This window comes from Fundulus heteroclitus, unplaced genomic scaffold (genome assembly GCF_011125445.2).
Source record: "Fundulus heteroclitus isolate FHET01 unplaced genomic scaffold, MU-UCD_Fhet_4.1 scaffold_293, whole genome shotgun sequence".
NCBI classification, from domain to species: Eukaryota; Metazoa; Chordata; class Actinopteri; order Cyprinodontiformes; family Fundulidae; genus Fundulus; species Fundulus heteroclitus.
The window spans coordinates 65,081-85,320 of NW_023396703.1; the positions used below are offsets into that span (position 1 = coordinate 65,081).

The 20,240-nt window shown below is 41.0% G+C and overlaps 1 protein-coding gene and 1 long non-coding RNA gene across 2 annotated transcripts in view; both read left to right on the forward strand.

The window, feature by feature from the left end:
- The first annotated feature begins 342 nt into the window (after positions 1-342).
- On the forward strand, positions 343-7,955 carry LOC118559478. The gene is made up of 3 exons (XR_004928877.1): positions 343-413; positions 1,758-1,904; positions 7,814-7,955. It is a non-coding gene; the product is annotated as an uncharacterized LOC118559478 (long non-coding RNA).
- Positions 7,956-15,988: 8,033 nt separating this feature from the next.
- LOC118559480 (NLR family CARD domain-containing protein 3-like) overlaps positions 15,989-20,240 on the forward strand; it is a 41,680-nt gene continuing 37,428 nt past the window's right edge. The window contains exons 1-2 of the mRNA XM_036130190.1: positions 15,989-16,003; positions 16,099-17,867. Of these exons, the coding sequence (XP_035986083.1) occupies positions 15,989-16,003; positions 16,099-17,867 (1,784 nt within the window). The remainder of the gene's footprint in view (positions 16,004-16,098; positions 17,868-20,240) is intronic.

A 20,240-nucleotide genomic window follows, 5' to 3' on the forward strand; every position in this document is an offset into this window, starting at 1 on the left:
TTGGGATTCCTCCTGAGGAGCTGGCCCAAGTGGCTGAGGAGAGGGACGTCTGGGCCTCCCTACTGAAGCTGCTGCCCCCGCGACCCGACCCCGGATAAGCGGAAGAAGACGGACGGACGGACGGATATATATATATATATATATATATATATATATATATATATATATATATATATATATATATATATATATACACAGCTTACTGCCTTTTTGGTCCGCCATCTTCCCCGCGGCCAGGAAGATCCCTTGTCTGCTAACAGACTACAGACAAACCACCTGATTTCCTGTAAATGGGTCTGCGAGGGGCAGGCTGAGCACTTCCTGGTTCTCGTGTTTACTCATAGCAGGAAGAGAAGCTCAGGCTCCATTTAGTCGCTGAAGAACAAAAAGAAGAAATTGTGTCAGAATTAAAGGTGAAATTGTTTTATTCTAACTTTTCTTTTGCTCACTGAGTTTTCTTTGGGAAAACAAACTTTGTTTCTCTGCAGAAACAAAGGTTGTTGTGTTGATTTCTGTCCTGCCTCTGGTTCCAGCAGCCAACCATAAAACAGTTTATCAGAGTTCCTGAGAACAGGAACAGACTTTTTAGTGATGGTACCTGAGCGCTGAGCTATTATACTAATATGGTTTATGTCTTATATCAAAAGAAAAAGAACATTTCTCCCTTCTTTGACTCTTAAGGTGCATTTCTTCACTTCTAGCCCTGCTGTAGGCCAGTCTGTCTCCTGATCTGCATCCACTCTGCAGGTCATGCTCTGTGGATACAGGAACCGCGCTTCCTGCCTTCAGCCTGCATCGTCCACTCATGGTTTCCGTTTAGGAAAAACTCTGACTGTCTCTGTGGGTAGGACTGCATCAGTTCAGAAGTGACTATATGACAACACAGATGATGGGAAATCTTCCAGATCAGCGTCCTCTGTGGACACTTTCCAGTCCCTGTGTTCAATACAGGCCTGTAATCATTTCTGTTTCTGTCAGAGTTGGACCTGGTCTGCTAAATAAAATCTTAAGCAAAGGGTTGTGAGCAGAAAATGTGGAGGAACTGTTAAAAAGAGGTTTTTAGATAGAGATGGAGGCTATGATCTCATATGGAAATCTTAAGATTCTTTATTGTTAGAAGAACTCTGGAAACTTTTTGTTTCCATCTGTGGAGTGAAACTGTGGATGAGACGCAGTGTAGAAATGTCCAGCATTTTTATATTTAGCTAAAACTGTGTTTAATTAAGGGTGCCCTGACTAATTTATGGCTCATGTGTTTCAGTCTGTTGTATATAATAAATGAGAGGGATGTTTGTTTTGCTGTGTATATATTCATGTGTATGTTTGCATGTATAACCTCTTTTCTGTTGCCACTGAAAAGCCTGGAGCATTCAGATCCCTGGTAGCTTTTCCATTCACATTTACCGACTAATTTCACTTTCTGGGGCTTTGGTCCCTCAGCTGACCCAGTACTTGGGGCTTGTTGAGGGAACGGGGTTGGCTGGAGCCAGAAAACTGTCCACCACAAGGGTGGAGTAAGGAGGAGTAAGGAGTTGACTAGTTTACAAACCCTTCATTTATGAAAAATGTAGTTTTAAAAAGAGTGAAGTTATGTTAAAAGTTGGCGGTGGTGAGAAATTGAAAAAGTTGTGGCACACAGAAAACGTCAAGTGTATAAAACCGTACGTAGGTAAATCCAGATGGAGTAAGCTTTCGGCTTTACAGGACTTTTATTGGACCTGAACCACTGGGAACTGACTGGTTCTGGTTTCTCTCAGACTGACTGAAGTCCAGAAGATGGAGAACAGTCATCGAAAGAGGAAAAGAGCAGAACCTCCAGGATCCAGCTGTCCGTCTATGAGGACTGACCGGTCCAAAGATTACCATCCAGGCTTCAGTGAAGAACCTGGACCCTCAGACTCAGAGTAAGAACCCAGTTTCTAACTGATCCATGTGACTCCACAGAGATATAACATCTAGAACATTAACTGGTTGATCTTCAGCGTCTCATTGGTTTCAGCTTTGTTCTGGTTCTAAGGTTCTGCTCCATGGTCCGTTCATGGGTTCTGTTCTTTAATGACGGCCACATCAGCTCCTCATTATTTAATGAACGCATCACAGACCAAACACCTTGTTCTAGCCAAGTATGTGCAACGATTGATTTATTATTCATTTTTATGGAACGGCAATTCCACAAGGGAGTATTGTGTGGGCTATAGTTATATTTATAGATCAATCTCCAATATAATGAGACTTGCTGGTGAAAGAAGGAAAGTTTAACAGGCAGTTTTTTAACGTCAAAGTTACATCTAAGAAGAAAACTAACTCTGCCCAGATTTGAAAATATTTTGCATGGAATATGGAACCATAATTTATTTTGATTTGTTAAAAACGACCAGAGCCAATTTATTTTTAAAGTGCCGTTCAAACTGTCAAATTCAATAGCTTGCAGTCCTCCATCTTTAAACTGTTTAATTAAATTACCTTTTCTGATATAGTGAGTTTTCTGTTTCCATATAAAGTCAAAATTCATTCTGTTGATAGATTTGATTGCTAAATTGGGTATTCCTAATGTATATGCACGGTAGGTAAGTCTAATATACTTTCCATTTTGGTGAGAAATATTCTTCCCAGAATAGATAAATCTCTGTGTGACCATTTATTTAAATGAAGCTTGATCGGAAGTTCAATTGAAGAAAATGAATTACTTACATTCATCCAATCAGAGGCTCATCCGCCTCCCACACAAGCCAATCAGCTTTGAACCAGACCTCCACGAAGCCCAATCAGCATCCAGAGTTCATCTTAAAGGTCTTCAAATCACGTCTCAGCCTGCTAACCAGCCAAAGCTCAAGCAGTGGTTGCCCAATGTCTGATTAGGACTCAGATGACCCTGATTCAACCCACCTCCATCTCTTCTCCACCATGGTAGCCAAGCTCCATCTGGCTTTCCATGGTGCTCCTTCAACCTCGTCCTTATCAGAGTGTAATTCCTCCTGGACTCTGACTGCATTCCCTGTCACATCTCAATGGGTCCGGCAGAAGACCGCCATATTGGGCCTGGTTCAACATGGCGGTCTAAGTCCAAAATAGGGCGAATGTTATGTATAGAGCGTCATTTTTATAAATCCAGATTGAGTGTCAGAAATAATTTTGCATATGCCTGATTTTAATCTGTTAGCAAAGATGCGTGTCAGAAGCTTGTAATCATTATTTAACGGTGTTATCGGTCTTAAATTAACAAGAAGAGTTGGATCTTTACCGGGTTTAGGAATGAGCGTGATGACACCTTGTTTCATAGTGTGGGTTAAACAGCCGTTTTGTAATAGTTCTGTAAGCAGTCCAAACACAAGGGTTCTGATGTGAACCCAAAAATGTTTATAAAAGTTACTCGTTAAGTCATCGCAGCCCGGAGCTTTGTCCTTGGATAAAGCTCCCAAAGCTTTATCCAATTCCTCTATGGTGATGTCTGCCTCACAAATCTGTTTAAAATTGTCATCCATCTTTGGAATCAAATGTTGAACAGAATGATAGAATGTTTCTGTCATTGAGTTATCGTATGTGGAAGAATATTATAAATTGCTATAAAAGGTGAAATTTTCTTTTAATATTAATTTTGTGTAAGTGCATGGTTTATCATTAATTTGCAAGCAATTTATCGCATTTCTTTCTTGTCTAATTTTTTTCTAGTCTACAGAAATATGCAGTTCTTTTCTCACCATCTTCAATCCACTGAGCACCGGACCTCAGATATGCTCCTTTGGCTTTTTTAGTATAAAAAAAATCTAACTCAGACTGTAGAATTTTTTTGTCATCATCATTAAAAAAAGGTTTAGAGCAGATGTGACTAAGTTCTTGAATGATTTCTAATTCCTTTTCCTTGTTTTGAATAGCTATTAATTTACTGTATTTCATTGAGATTTGGCGGACTTTCAATTTAAAAAAATTCCCATTTTTTTGTGTAAGAATTCAGATTTTTATCACTACAAATTAAATTGAGATGCTCCAGGATTTCGTTATTAAACCTTTCATTGTTAAGCAGGGTTGAGTTAAACTTCCAGTAACCTTTGTTATGGGATTATTTCAATTGAGTTGTGATACTTTTTCAGTTGAGTTGTGATAGTGAGTTGTATCAGGCAGTGATCAGATAAAGGTGCAGGTGAAATTCCAGCATTAACACTATTTTGCATCAGATTTCCTGAAATTAGCCAGAAGTCGATACGGGACTTTGCTGAGCCATCAGATTTAAACCAGGAGAAGGACTGACCGCGCTGATTTGCTTCTCTCCAAGGATCCAGCAGATTAAGGTCTAAGCAAAAGTTTTGTAAAACCACATTTATATGATGAGATTGGGATTTAGAGGGTGATCTATCAGACCATTCATTATACACTATATTGAAATCTCCTCCCAATATGAAATTGTTTGTGAAATTTTTGTGAGCTAGTTCTTTTAAATTACTTGTTAATTCAGACAATAAGCGTTTATTCTGAGAAACACTGTTGTAACCATAGACGTTACAGAGAATCAGAAAACTAGTTTCCATTTTGAGCACACAAATAATCCAGTGGCCCTGGGTGTCTTTCCTATGAGTTTCTAGTTTATTCTGAAAATTGTGAAATAGTAAAGCAACACCAGCATATTTATTAGTACCATGAGACAAATTTATTTTTCCCTTCATTGATTAGACCAGAAGTTCTCATCTGCCTCAATAGAGTGTTTCTTGTAAAAATATGCAGTTAGCTTTAGCATTTTTACAAAAAAGAAATATTAATTTTCTTTTAATACTATCTCTCAAACCGCTAACATTTAAAGACACACTGTTAAAGTTAGAAATAAACACAGACATAAAAGGGAAGCACCAGAAAAAATAGGAAGAAGGTAATTAAACCTCTAGTGTTTAGGAAAAGGAACGAATGAAACACTAACTCCCTTAAACTGAGTTCAGAACAGAGTAACTGACCTCTAACCAAATAACATGATTAGAATGTATTTATCAAAAAGATTTAGCAAATCTCTGAATAATTAACTTTGCCTTTTTTAAATAGCCCTATTTATTGAAATTGGCCTATTTAACCAAAAGGAATTTTAGAAATAAAAGAATGCAACTTTCCTTGAACCATAATCTAGCACCTTGTGTTCTTGAGCAATAGTGTGTGGTTACTGACCACTAGCACTGGATCTTCAGTCAATCAGGGAATACCCGAACACCGCTGATGTAGCCGACATGCCCTCGGTAGTAGACACTTTTCCCCTCGTTCCTGGCTCACTCCATTTTGGGCCAGACTGCAGCTCTTGCCTCCCGATCCAGTTTGCAGAGATCTTGCTTGAAGTGGATGCCCAGCTCCTTCTTGGAGTCTTTAGGGAGTTTCCAGAAGGCATCTCTGTATTGTCGCATGCTGAACTGAATAAGTATTTGCCGATGTCTTCTGTCTTCTTTTTTCCCCAGACGATGCGCGATGTCCACTGCGTTGCCAATGGACGAGGCCCAGTGCCGTGCTATTTTGGTTAAGATGTCGATAACTTCTTTGCGGGTATCTTCGTTATTTTTTTCTCTTAAGCCCTGAATTTTTAAATTCCAGCGGCGTTTATAGCATTCTAGTTCCATCAATCTTTCCTTTTTTTGATGAGCGCAGGAACCTCTTTTTCCATGTCAGATAGTTTGGTTTTGCAGTCTTTTATGTCAGCTGTGTTCATTTCGGCTAGCTTAGAGATGTTAGCAACCATTATCATGTTGTCACCTAGCTGTACGCTGAAGTTATCGATCTTGTCTGTTAACTTGTTAATGGCTTCCACCATCGGGTTGATGACTTCCTCATTTTGGGACACAATTACCTTGCTGGGAGGTGTCGGTGTTTTAATAGGCGTCGGGGCAGATTTCCTTTTGGTTGTTGGCAGCAAAGTCTCCATAGCATACTCGTGGTCAGGGACTGGAGAGCACGTCTTGGAGGCTGTCGCTGGCTTGGCCACAGTATCAGCTTTTTCTAGTTTCATATCTTTTGTTGTTTGAAGATTGGTAAAGAGAAATAAACTGGAAAGAAATAAACTGTATAGATAAGTTTTGTAACCTTTTGGGAGCTCAAAAACAGAGGTCTTAACTATCAAATGGGAAGTAGTGCATTAGAGCTTAAAGGAAGCTGCGTTTTCGGTCCGCCATCATCCCAGCGGCCAGGAAGATCCCTTGTCTGCTAACAGACTACAGACAAACCACCTGCTTTCCTGTAAATGGATCTGGGGGGGGCAGGCTGAGCACTTCCTGTTTCTCATGTTCACTCTCAGCAGGAAGAGAAGCTCAGGGTCCATTTAGTCTCTGAAGAAGAAACACGTCTGTGTCAGAATTAAAGGTAAAATCATTTTATTCTAACTTTTCTTCTGCTCACTGAGTTTACTTTGGGAAGTCAGAGTTCAGTTTGCTCCTCTGTTGACACCCAGGTCTTTGTTCCAGAGAGTACTTTCTACCTGTGTCAGCAGCTGTGTTCAGTGTTTGGTGTCAGCAGCTATAAATGTGTTTAGAATGATGGTTTTTGGCTGTGGAGGAACAAGGACACTCAGATCTCTGCAGAAACAAAGGTTGTTGTGCTGATTTCTGTCCTGACTCTGGTTCCAGCAGCCAACCATAAAACTGTTTATCAGAGTTCCTGAGAACAGGAACAGACTTTTTAGTGATGCTTCCTGAGCGCTGAGCTATTATACTAATATAGTTTATGTCTTTACCAAAAGAAAAAGAACATTTCTCCCTTCTTTGACTCTTAAGGTGCATTTCTTCAGTTCACTTCTAGCCCTGCTGTAGGCCAGTCTGTCTCCTGATCTGCATCCACACTGCAGGTCATGCTCTGTGGATACAGGAACCGCGCTTCCTGCCTCCAGCCTGCATCGTCCACACATGCTTTCTGTTTAGGAAAAACTCTGACTGTCTCTGTGGGTAGGACTGCATCAGCGCAGAAGTGACTATAGGACAACACAGATGATGGGAAATCTTCCAGATCAGCGTCCTCTGTGGACACTTTCCAGTCCCTGTGTTCAATACAGGCCTGTAATCATTTCTGTTTCTGTCAGAGTTGGACCTGGTCTGCTAAATAAAATCTTAAGCAAAGGGTTGCCAGCAGAAAATGTGGAGGAACTGATAAAAAGAGGTTTTTAGATAGAGATGGAGGCTATGATCTCATATGGAAATCTTAAGATTCTTTATTGTTAGAAGAACTCTGGAAACTTTTTGTTTCCATCTGTGGAGTGAAACTGTGGATGAGACTCAGTGTAGAAATGTCCAGCATTTCTATATTTAGCTAAAACTGTGTTTAATTAAGGGTGCCCTGACTAATTTATGGCTCATGTGTTTCAGTCTGTTGTATATAATAAATGAGAGGGATGTTTGTTTTGCTGTGTATATATTCATGTGTATGTTTGCATGTATAACCTCTTTTCTGTTGCCACTGAAAAGCCTGGAGCTTTCAGATCCCTGGTTGCTTTTCCATTCACATTTACCGACTAATTTCACTTTCTGGGGCTTTGGTCCCTCAGCTGACCCAGTACTCGGGGCTTGTTAAGGGAACGGGGTTGGCTGGAGCCAGAAACACTGTCCACCACAAGGGTGGAGTAAGGAGGAGTAAGGAGTTGACTAGTTTACAAACCCTTCATTTATGAAAAATGTAGTTTTAAAAAGAGTGAAGTTATGTTAAAAGTTGGCGGTGGTGAGAAATTGAAAAAGTTGTGGCACACAGAAAACGTCAAGTGTATAAAACCGTACTTAGGTAAATCCAGATGGAGTAAGCTTTCGGCTTTACAGGACTTTTATTGGACCTGAACCACTGGGAACTGACTGGTTCTGGTTTCTCTCAGACTGACTGAAGTCCAGAAGATGGAGAACAGTCATCGAAAGAGGAAAAGAGCAGAACCTCCAGGATCCAGCTGTCCGTCTATGAGGACTGACCGGTCCAAAGATTACCATCCAGGCTTCAGTGAAGAACCTGGACCCTCAGACTCAGAGTAAGAACCCAGTTTCTAACTGATCCATGTGACTCCACAGAGATATAACATCTAGAACATTAACTGGTTGATCTTCAGCGTCTCATTGGTTTCAGCTTTGTTCTGGTTCTAAGGTTCTGCTCCATGGTCCGTTCATGGGTTCTGTTCTTTAATGACGGCCACATCAGCTCCTCATTATTTAATGAACGCATCACAGACCAAACACCTTGTTCTAGCCAAGTATGTGCAACGATTGATTTATTATTCATTTTTATGGAACGGCAATTCCACAAGGGAGTATTGTGTGGGCTATAGTTATATTTATAGATCAATCTCCAATATAATGAGACTTGCTGGTGAAAGAAGGAAAGTTTAACAGGCAGTTTTTTAACGTCAAAGTTACATCTAAGAAGAAAACTAACTCTGCCCAGATTTGAAAATATTTTGCATGGAATATGGAACCATAATTTATTTTGATTTGTTAAAAACGACCAGAGCCAATTTATTTTTAAAGTGCCGTTCAAACTGTCAAATTCAATAGCTTGCAGTCCTCCATCTTTAAACTGTTTAATTAAATTACCTTTTCTGATATAGTGAGTTTTCTGTTTCCATATAAAGTCAAAATTCATTCTGTTGATAGATTTGATTGCTAAATTGGGTATTCCTAATGTATATGCAGGGTAGATAAGTCTAATATACTTTCCATTTTGGTGAGAAATATTCTTCCCAGAATAGATAAATCTCTGTGTGACCATTTATTTAAATGAAGCTTGAGCGGAAGTTCAATTGAAGAAACTGAATTACTTACATTCATCCAATCAGAGGCTCATCCGCCTCCCACACAAGCCAATCAGCTTTGAACCAGACCTCCACGAAGCCCAATCAGCATCCAGAGTTCATCTTAAAGGTCTTCAAATCACGTCTCAGCCTGCTACCCAGCCAAAGCTCAAGCAGTGGTTGCCCAATGTCTGATTAGGACTCAGATGACCCTGATTCAACCCACCTCCATCTCTTCTCCACCATGGTAGCCAAGCTCCATCTGGCTTTCCATGGTGCTCCTTCAACCTCGTCCTTATCAGAGTGTAATTCCTCCTGGACTCTGACTGCATTCCCTGTCACATCTCAATGGGTCCGGCAGAAGACCGCCATATTGGGCCTGGTTCAACATGGCGGTCTAAGTCCAAAATAGGGCGAATGTTATGTATAGAGCGTCATTTTTATAAATCCAGATTGAGTGTCAGAAATAATTTTGCATATGCCTGATTTTAATCTGTTAGCAAAGATGCGTGTCAGAAGCTTGTAATCATTATTTAACGGTGTTATCGGTCTTAAATTAACAAGAAGAGTTGGATCTTTACCGGGTTTAGGAATGAGCGTGATGACACCTTGTTTCATAGTGTGGGTTAAACAGCCGTTTTGTAATAGTTCTGTAAGCAGTCCAAACACAAGGGTTCTGATGTGAACCCAAAAATGTTTATAAAAGTTACTCGTTAAGTCATCGCAGCCCGGAGCTTTGTCCTTGGATAAAGCTCCCAAAGCTTTATCCAATTCCTCTATGGTGATGTCTGCCTCATAAATCTGTTTAAAATTGTCATCCATCTTTGGAATCAAATGTTGAACAGAATGATAGAATGTTTCTGTCATTGAGTTATCGTATGTGGAAGAATATTATAAATTGCTATAAAAGGTGAAATTTTCTTTGAATATTAATTTTGTGTAAGTGCATGGTTTATCATTAATTTGCAAGCAATTTATCGCATTTCTTTCTTGTCTAATTTTTTTCTAGTCTACAGAAATATGCAGTTCTTTTCTCACCATCTTCAATCCACTGAGCACCGGACCTCAGATATGCTCCTTTGGCTTTTTTAGTATAAAAAAAATCTAACTCAGACTGTAGAATTTTTTTGTCATCATCATTAAAAAAAGGTTTAGAGCAGATGTGACTAAGTTCTTGAATGATTTCTAATTCCTTTTCCTTGTTTTGAATAGCTATTAATTTACTGTATTTCATTGAGATTTGGCGGACTTTCAATTTAAAAAAAATCCCATTTTTTTGTGTAAGAATTCAGATTTTTATCACTACAAATTAAATTGAGATGCTCCAGGATTTCGTTATTAAACCTTTCATTGTTAAGCAGGGTTGAGTTAAACTTCCAGTAACCTTTGTTATGGGATTATTTCAATTGAGTTGTGATACTTTTTCAGTTGAGTTGTGATAGTGAGTTGTATCAGGCAGTGATCAGATAAAGGTGCAGGTGAAATTCCAGCATTAACACTATTTTGCATCAGATTTCCTGAAATTAGCCAGAAGTCGATACGGGACTTTGCTGAGCCATCAGATTTAAACCAGGAGAAGGACTGACCGCGCTGATTTGCTTCTCTCCAAGGATCCAGCAGATTAAGGTCTAAGCAAAAGTTTTGTAAAACCACATTTATATGATGAGATTGGGATTTAGAGGGTGATCTATCAGACCATTCATTATACACTATATTGAAATCTCCTCCCAATATGAAATTGTTTGTGAAATTTTTGTGAGCTAGTTCTTTTAAATTACTTGTTAATTCAGACAATAAGCGTTTATTCTGAGAAACACTGTTGTAACCATAGACGTTACAGAGAATCAGAAAACTAGTTTCCATTTTGAGCACACAAATAATCCAGTGGCCCTGGGTGTCTTTCCTATGAGTTTCTAGTTTATTCTGAAAATTGTGAAATAGTAAAGCAACACCAGCATATTTATTAGTACCATGAGACAAATTTATTTTTCCCTTCATTGATTAGACCAGAAGTTCTCATCTGCCTCAATAGAGTGTTTCTTGTAAAAATATGCAGTTAGCTTTAGCATTTTTACAAAAAAGAAATATTAATTTTCTTTTAATACTATCTCTCAAACCGCTAACATTTAAAGACACACTGTTAAAGTTAGAAATAAACACAGACATAAAAGGGAAGCACCAGAAAAAATAGGAAGAAGGTAATTAAACCTCTAGTGTTTAGGAAAAGGAACGAATGAAACACTAACTCCCTTAAACTGAGTTCAGAACAGAGTAACTGACCTCTAACCAAATAACAAGATTAGAATGTATTTATCAAAAAGATTTAGCAAATCTCTGAATAATTAACTTTGCCTTTTTTAAATAGCCCTATTTATTGAAATTGGCCTATTTAACCAAAAGGAATTTTAGAAATAAAAGAATGCAACTTTCCTTGAACCATAATCTAGCACCTTGTGTTCTTGAGCAATAGTGTGTGGTTACTGACCACTAGCACTGGATCTTCAGTCAATCAGGGAATACCCGAACACCGCTGATGTAGCCGACATGCCCTCGGTAGTAGACACTTTTTCCCTCGTTCCTGGCTCACTCCATTTTGGGCCAGACTGCAGCTCTTGCCTCCCGATCCAGTTTGCAGAGATCTTGCTTGAAGTGGATGCCCAGCTCTTTCTTGGAGTCTTTAGGGAGTTTCCAGAAGGCATCTCTGTATTGTCGCATGCTGAACTGAATAAGTATTTGCCGATGTCTTCTGTCTTCTTTTTTCCCCAGACGATGCGCGATGTCCACTGCGTTGCCAATGGACGAGGCCCAGTGCCGTGCTATTTTGGTTAAGATGTAGATAACTTCTTTGCGGGTATCTTCGTTATTTTTTTCTCTTAAGCCCTGAATTTTTAAATTCCAGCGGCGTTTATAGCATTCTAGTTCCATCAATCTTTCCTTTTTTTGATGAGCGCAGGAACCTCTTTTTCCAAGTCAGATAGTTTCGTTTTGCAGTCTTTTATGTCAGCTGTGTTCATTTCGGCTAGCTTAGAGATGTTAGCAACCATTATCATGTTGTCACCTAGCTGTACGCTGAAGTTATCGATCTTGTCTGTTAACTTGTTAATGGCTTCCACCATCGGGTTGATGACTTCCTCATTTTGGGACACAATTACCTTGCTGGGTGGTGTCGGTGTTTTAATAGGCGTCGGGGCAGATTTCCTTTTGGTTGTTGGCAGCAAAGTCTCCATAGCATACTCGTGGTCAGGGACTGGAGAGCACGTCTTGGAGGCTGTCGCTGGCTTGGCCACAGTATCAGCTTTTTCTAGTTTCATATCTTTTGTTGTTTGAAGATTGGTAAAGAGAAATAAACTGGAAAGAAATAAACTGTATAGATAAGTTTTGTAACCTTTTGGGAGCTCAAAAACAGAGGTCTTAACTATCAAATGGGAAGTAGTGCATTAGAGCTTAAAGGAAGCTGCGTTTTCGGTCCGCCATCATCCCAGCGGCCAGGAAGATCCCTTGTCTGCTAACAGACTACAGACAAACCACCTGCTTTCCTGTAAATGGATCTGGGGGGGGGGGGGGGGGGGGGGGGCAGGCTGAGCACTTCCTGTTTCTCATGTTCACTCTCAGCAGGAAGAGAAGCTCAGGGTCCATTTAGTCTCTGAAGAAGAAACACGTCTGTGTCAGAATTAAAGGTAAAATCATTTTATTCTAACTTTTCTTCTGCTCACTGAGTTTACTTTGGGAAGTCAGAGTTCAGTTTGCTCCTCTGTTGACACCCAGGTCTTTGTTCCAGAGAGTACTTTCTAGCTGTGTCAGCAGCTGTGTTCAGTGTTTGGTGTCAGCAGCTATAAATGTGTTTAGAATGATGGTTTCTGGCTGTGGAGGAACAAGGACACTCAGATCTCTGCAGAAACAAAGGTTGTGTTGCTGATTCCTGTCCTGACTCTGGTTCCAGCAGCCAACCATAAAACTGTTTATCAGAGTTCCTGAGAACAGGAACAGACTTTTTAGTGATGCTTCCTGAGCGCTGAGCTATTATACTAATATGGTTTATGTCTTATACCAAAAGAAAAAGAACATTTCTCCCTTCTTTGACTCTTAAGGTGCATTTCTTCAGTTCACTTGTAGCCCTGCTGTAGGCCAGTCTGTCTCCTGATCTGCATCCACACTGCAGGTCATGCTCTGTGGATACAGGAACCGCGCTTCCTGCCTTCAGCCTGCATCGTCCTCACATGGTTTCTGTTTAGGAAAAACTCTGACTGTCTCTGTGGGTAGGACTGCATCAGTGCAGAAGTGACTATAGGACAACACAGATGATGGGAAATCTTCCAGATCAGCGTCCTCTGTGGACACTTTCCAGTCCCTGTGTTCAATACAGGCCTGTAATCATTTCTGTTTCTGTCAGAGTTGGACCTGCTCTGGGAAATAAAATCTTGAGCTTGGGTTGTCAGCAGAAAATGTGGAGGAACTGATAAAAAGAGGTTTTTAGACAGAGATGGAGGCTATGATCTCATATGGAAATCTTAAGATTCTTTAGTGTTTGAAGAACTCTGGAAACTTTTTGTTTCCATCTGTGGAGTGAAACTGTGGATGAGACTCAGTGTAGAAATGTCCAGCATTTCTATATTTAGCTAAAACTGTGTTTAATTAAGGAGGCCCTGAATAATTTATGGCTCATGTGTTTCAGTCTGTTGTATATAATAAATGAGAGCCATGTTTGTTTAGCTGTGTGTATATTCATGTGTATGTTTGTATGTGTAGCCTCTTTTCTATTGCCACTGAAAAGCCTGGAGCTTTCAGATCCCTGGTAGCTTTTCATTCACATTTACCGACTAATTTCACTTTCTGGGGCTCTGGTGCCTCAGCTGACCCAGAACTCGGGGCTTGTTGAGGGAACGGGGTTGGCTGGAGCCAGAAACACTGTCCACCACAAGGGTGGAGTAAGGAGCAGTAATGAGTTGACTAGTTTATTAACCTATGGATTTTGTAGCCTTAATTTATGAAAAATGTAGTTTTAAAATGTTTTTAGGCAGAAAGTACACCTCCAAGCTTCATGTGTGCAGTCAGTTCTTGAGGATGAGGAGCCGATGCTAATTCTGCTGGGACTTGCCGGGGCGGCAGAGACCCGCCAACAGACTGGTGTCTCCAGGGAGGCTGCAGGGAGAAACCCCCGTTGATGCTGCTGCTGTGTTATTACATATACTGACCTTGAAATAAGATAATTAGATATACTGACCTTGAAATAAGATGATGGAGATAAGTTGATCCTATATTAAGTGCTAAATCATATTCAGTTGGCAGATAATCCTATTTAGCTGCTCAGATCAAGGGCAAAAACACTCATTTCAATACAGTTTTACTTCCTTTTAGTTCCTTTTAGCAGTGAAGCAGCAGCATCTTTGTTCCTCTTTACGGGCCGCTGTGTTCAGAACCAACACATCAGAACTTCAGAGGAAATGTTCCCTCCTTCATTCACTCTGGATGTTTCTACAGACCTGGAACAGGATTCCAGTTCAGACCTGAAAAGGTTTCACCCTCAGTTTTAGCTTCATTCTCTGAAGAAACCAGAACTTCTCCAGATGGTTCTGAGGAGATCACCCAGCAGACATCAGGAGGTGCATGAAGTAGTGAAGGAGAGGACAATCCAGACCCAGATGGTACCTGCTGAACTCAGGTTCCTCTGGTCCTCTACACACATGATGGGAACCAGCTTTCTGCTCTACAGAACACTGACTGGACCTGAACCACTGGGAACTGACTGGTTCTGGTTTCTCTCTCAGGCTGACTGAACTCCAGAAGATGGAGAACAGAGAAGAACCTCCAGGATCCAGCTCTCCATCTATCAGGAGTGACTGGTCCAAAGGAAACAATCCAGACTTCAGTGAAGAACCTGGACCCTCAGACTCAGAGTAAGAACCCAGTTTCTAACTGATCCTTGTGATTCTACAGAGATATAAAACATAATATTTACTCAGTCTTCAGTTTATAAAGTGAAAGTAAATTAGTTTAGAACTTTAACTTAACTTAAAGCTCCATGATCATCAGCTGTTAGTCAATAAACCAGTAGTATTCACTGCAGAAACATTGGGCCTGGTTATACACATATGTACAATGGTCTTAGTCACATTGGCTGTAGGGAGAATTGTTGGCATGTAAATGTGTAAATATATGTTTAGAAGCATATTCATTCATTTGTTTAAAAATGGACCTTAGAGTTTTATAAACTGGTAAGTAAAGCATGAATTTGGAAGACCATTTATGTTAAGATCTAAAGGAAGGAGAAGGGGTGTGATTACTTTTGTTTTAATTCTTCAGACCAGGACCTGGACTGCTGGCAGCCAATCAGAGCAGCTGTGCTCCAGGTGAGACTGAACATCTCCAATCAGAACTTCCTTCTATCGTCTCTGTTGGACTAATTCCTCGTCTTTAGTTAGCATTTGGGAATCTAAGTGTTTAAAGTCTTTCTGGGATCGATTATTTCCCCTGAATCTCTGGATTTCCAGCTGCTGTAAATGTAACGTCTGTGTTCAACCCAACAACCTATTGGGTTTGCTTTGAAGTGGTTCTGTTTTCAGCCCTTTGTGCTAAATGCATTTAAACTGAACATCTCCTTAAAGCTGCGGCTCATTTTGATGGAAACAAAAAGGTGGAGAAAACAACCTGCTGCACTGCTGCTTTACAGAAAGAGGGAAGGAAAGTCTGAGAGACAGAAAGCTTTATTTCCTCTGACAATAGATCCCAGATTACAGCAGATATATTTGTAGAAACATGGAATATTTCTATCTGTTGTTTACTTCTAAAGGACCAAATCAGTCCCATGTCATTTCTGATCTGTAATTATTCTCTAAAAACATCCGATCCAGTCTCTGAGGGAGAAAAGCATCTGAAATGTGAACACTACCTGATCCAAGGAGCTGTTTCTCTGGCAGATTAGAGCATTTCCTCCAGATTTCCTTCATTAAGGCTGAAAATGCTGCCAGGAACCATTTTCTGTCTCTCTGTCTCTTCTGTAGCTGCTGTGTTTGTGGGAGAAGGTCAGATAGAAGCAGAGAAATGAGGACAATGGTGACATGATGCTAAATTGTTGATGTTGCTGAAAGCTGCTGCATGTTTCTGTCAGCATTTCTTCATCTGATCTGCTTTGTGAATCAGATCCTGCCAGTGAACAGATACTGGCCACAAAGCAGAGGCAGAACTCTGCTGTCTGACCATCTAACAAGGTTCTGCTTCTAAGGATGGATCCGATTGGTTAGCATCACATCATGTGAACTAAGAGACCTTCTAATGATGACACCTCTTGATGTTCCAGATGTTTCTGCTCCAACTTCATCACTAAATCAGGTTTTTCCTTCAGTTGTCTCTTCTTCTCTGTTCCAGCAGATGTTGGTCTGCAGGAGGTTCTAGAGGAACATAAGATCAGTCTGAGGAGGAGATGTGAATGTGTGACTGAAGGAAGTGATGAACCAGGAAGTAGAACCCTCCTCAACAGGATCTACACTGATCTCTACATCACAGAGGGACAGAGTGAAGAGGTTAATACCCAACATGAGGTGAAGCAGCTGGAGAGAGCTTCCAGGATCCAGAACCTCCATGACTCTCCAATCAGGTGCCACAACATCTTTAAAGCCTCACCTGACCAACATGGAGCCATCAGAGTGGTTCTGACCAACGGCGTGGCTGGTGTTGGAAAAACCTTCTCAGTGCAGAAGTTCACTCTGGACTGGGCCGAGGGCTTGGAGAACCAAGATGTCCGTGTGGTGGTTCTGCTGTCGTTCAGGGAGCTGAACCTGATCAGAGGTGAGCAGCACAGTCTTCTCACGCTGCTCCATGTTTTCCATCCAACCCTCCAGAAGCTCCCAGCAGAGCAGCTGGCTCGCCACAAACTTCTCTTCATCTTTGACGGCCTGGATGAAAGCAGACTTTCTCTGGACTTCAAGCACAGTCGGCTGGTTTCTGACGTCACACAGAAGTCATCAGTCGACGTTCTGCTGACAAACCTCATCAAGGGGAACCTGCTTCCCTCGGCTCTGGTCTGGATCACCTCCAGACCTGCAGCGGCCAATCAGATCCCTCCTTCATGTGTTGCCAGGGTAACAGAGGTACGAGGCTTCAGCGACGCCCAGAAGGAGGAGTACTTCAGGAGGAGGTTCAGTGATGAAGAGCTGTCCAGCAGAATCATCTCCCACATCAAGACCTCCAGGAGCCTCCACATCATGTGTGGAATCCCAGTCTTCTGCTGGATCACTGCTACGGTTCTGGAGAACATGTTGACCACAGAGCAGAGAGGAGAGCTGCCCAAGACCATGACTGACATGTACTCTCACTTCCTGCTGGTCCAGACCAGGAGGAAGAAGAACAAGTACCATGGAGGACATGGGAGGAGTCCACAGGAGCTGATGGAGGCTGACAGGGAAGTTCTCCTGAAGCTGGGGAGGCTGGCGTTTGAACATCTGGAGAAAGGAAACATCATGTTCTACCAAGAAGACCTGGAGCAGTGTGGTCTGGATGTCACAGAGGCCTCAGTGTACTCAGGAGTTTGTACAGAGATCTTCAAGAGAGAGAGCGTGATCTTCCAGAAAGCAGTCTACTGCTTTGTTCATCTGAGCATTCAGGAGTTTCTGGCTGCAGTCTACATGTTCCACTGCTTCACCAGCAGGAACACACAGGTGGTGAAGAACTTCCTGGGAGATAAATACAGTGAAACATCTCTGGATGACTTCCTGAAGAGAATCATGAATAAATCCCTCAGAAGTGAAAATGGCCACCTGGACCTGTTTGCTCGCTTCCTTCATGGCCTCTCTGTGGAGTCCAACCAGAGACTCTTAGGAGGCCTGCTGGGTCAGACAGAGGACAGTCCAGGAACCATCCAGAGAGTCATCAACAACCTGAAGGAGATGAACTATGGTGGAATCTCTCCTGACAGAACCATCAACATCTTCCACTGTCTGATGGAGATACATGACCTCTCAGTTTATCAGGAGATCCAACAGTTCCTGAAATCAGAGAACAGATCAGAGAAGCTCTCAGAGATCCAGTGCTCAGCTCTGGCCTACATGCTGCAGATGTCAGAGGAGGTTCTGGATGAGTTGGACCTGGAGAAGTACAACACATCAGAATGGGGACGACGGAGACTGGTTCCAGCTGTGAGGAACTGCAGAAAGGCTCGGTGAGTCCAGATGTCTTCATTGACTGATGCTGATTCAGCATTATTGTCGTCCGGTTTATTCTTCATTATTCAGTCGGTTCTGGACGTTTTTGGACCTTTAACTACTTCCTTCATACTTTGGACTATTTCAACCATCAGATTTCTAAATCTTCAGCTCATTCAGGTCAGCTCTGCTGCAGCTTTTGGTATTTAGAGATTTTGATCTTTTAGAAAGATACAATCATCCAGAGACACATTTTAAACTTTAAACAGCTCTTCACTTATTGGGCTGTTACCCATAATTCACCTCTTTAGAAAATCACTCTTTAGGTCAGGGCTATTGAACAGATGGTCTGTGGGCCACTTCTGGTCCACTGCTGATGGTAATTTGGGCCGTAAATGACTTCTTTGTAAAAACTAAATAAATCAGAGAAGATCAGAAACATTGTGTGAAAAACAGCCCAGATAAGCAGCATGGTTGAACAGCCTTGGTTTGTCTGCTGTTCAGTTCCTAACCTCTAAGTAATAGGTTAGCTTTCATTGTTCTCTGAAACAGTCCACAACTATGTTTGTCTCCCAGTGTGTACGACTGTCACTGACATCTTCAACCCTTGGAGTAAGCCCCCCCCCCCCTCTCCCCCCACTGTGTAAAGCCACATAGGTGAGCGCACAAGAAGAGACATTTGGCTTTATTTGCACTTCAACTAGGGGTGGGCGATATAAAGAAATACTAATATTACATTACGCGATATATATCACGATATATATCATGATACGTTCAAACAACCTTAAATAACCAATGTTTTTAGCCACATAGTGCCTAAAGTTGCACTGGTATATCTCATACTAACATGTCAATTTTTTTTGTTTGAAAAATTGATTGCAAAATTAAAATTAATTTAAAATGTTTTACTTTAGCCATTTCTCCCACCACAGCTGCACATAGAAGCTTTTCACAAATTACAATATTGTCACATTAAAGCTCTTTCATGGTCAACACTGGACCTTAAAAACAGAATATCCCAGCGGCCAAAAGGAACACCAAGGAAAAATCTGACACAAAATACACCTGAAACTAGAAAAGGCTGTTCCTGCGAAACAGCAGTGAGAATGCTAATCTGCAGAATGATTGAGCAGAAGATGCAGAAAACATTGAAATCAGATTTGAAGAATTTGAAAAAATGTAAAAATTTGAAGGGATTTGAAGAATTTGAAAAAGTTTGAAGAATTGAAAGAAATAGAATTTGAAGGAATTTGAAGAGTTTGAAGAAATTTGAAGAATTTGAAAAATTTGAAGAAATATGGAGAATTTGAAAAAATTTGAAGGAATTTGAAAAATTTGAAGAATTTGAAGAAATTTGAAATATTTGAAAATTTTCAAAAAATTTGAAGGAATTTGAAAAATTTGAAGAATTTGACAAATTTGAAGAATTTAGAAATTTTGAAGAAATTTGGAGAATTTGAACAAATTTGAAGGAATTTGAAAAATTTGAAAATTTTAAAAAATTGAAGAATTTGAAGATTAAGAACAACTAAAAAAATTCTGAAGAAATTTAGCAAGGCGCCTGCCTCGTGGTACCGTCAAAAATACTAACAGGGAGTAACACTGCGAATTTCAGCTTCCTACGGTCTTCACAGCACCCACAGTAGCCTTCGAAAGGTGCCATGTTAAGTCAATGGACCTCCTAGAAGCCTCTGGCTAAAAGGGTTGTCATGGAGACTCCCTCACAGCTGTAGCCCTCTATTTGTCTGTAAAGGCAGAACAACCCCGGCTAAGCAGAAGTTGGTAGGACCTTTCTAAAGCTACTTCTAGCCGCTAGCATGGTTGTGTTCAGTATCACCGGGTGATTGTACTCTGTCAGTTTGGTCCAAATCCTGTACTGGGAAGTGCTTCAAAAAGGGGTGCCAATACTTAATGTCACCAAACGTGACCAAAGTTCATGGGTCAGATTGGCCTCCTTTAGCAACTCAGCCTCACCACATCTGGGCCAAGAACTCAACATTTGACCAAAATGGTCAGTAGCGCCATTTCCCACAGGTGGGTGGTGCTGTATTGGCCAATTGGGTCGTGTCTGGGCTTCATGCCAGGTCCTGTTGGAAGCAAAGGCCCAATAGGAAAGCATGTGACATCCAAAATGGGACAGAAAAGTGACATATCGCTGAAAGTCACTTGAAAATTTTAAAATGTCAAGAGGAAGTGACTGTGCGAATTTCAGATTGCTACATTACTCACAGCAACTGCAGCGGGCGTCGAAAGTTGCCATTGTATCTCAATGGAGATTCTCCCTCTGGTCCTCAGAGTTCCGTCGTCATGGAAACTCACTGACACAGCTGCAGCAGGCCAGTCTAACGAAGTGCAGACACTTACCGTCAGAGTCTGCCTATTGGGTTATA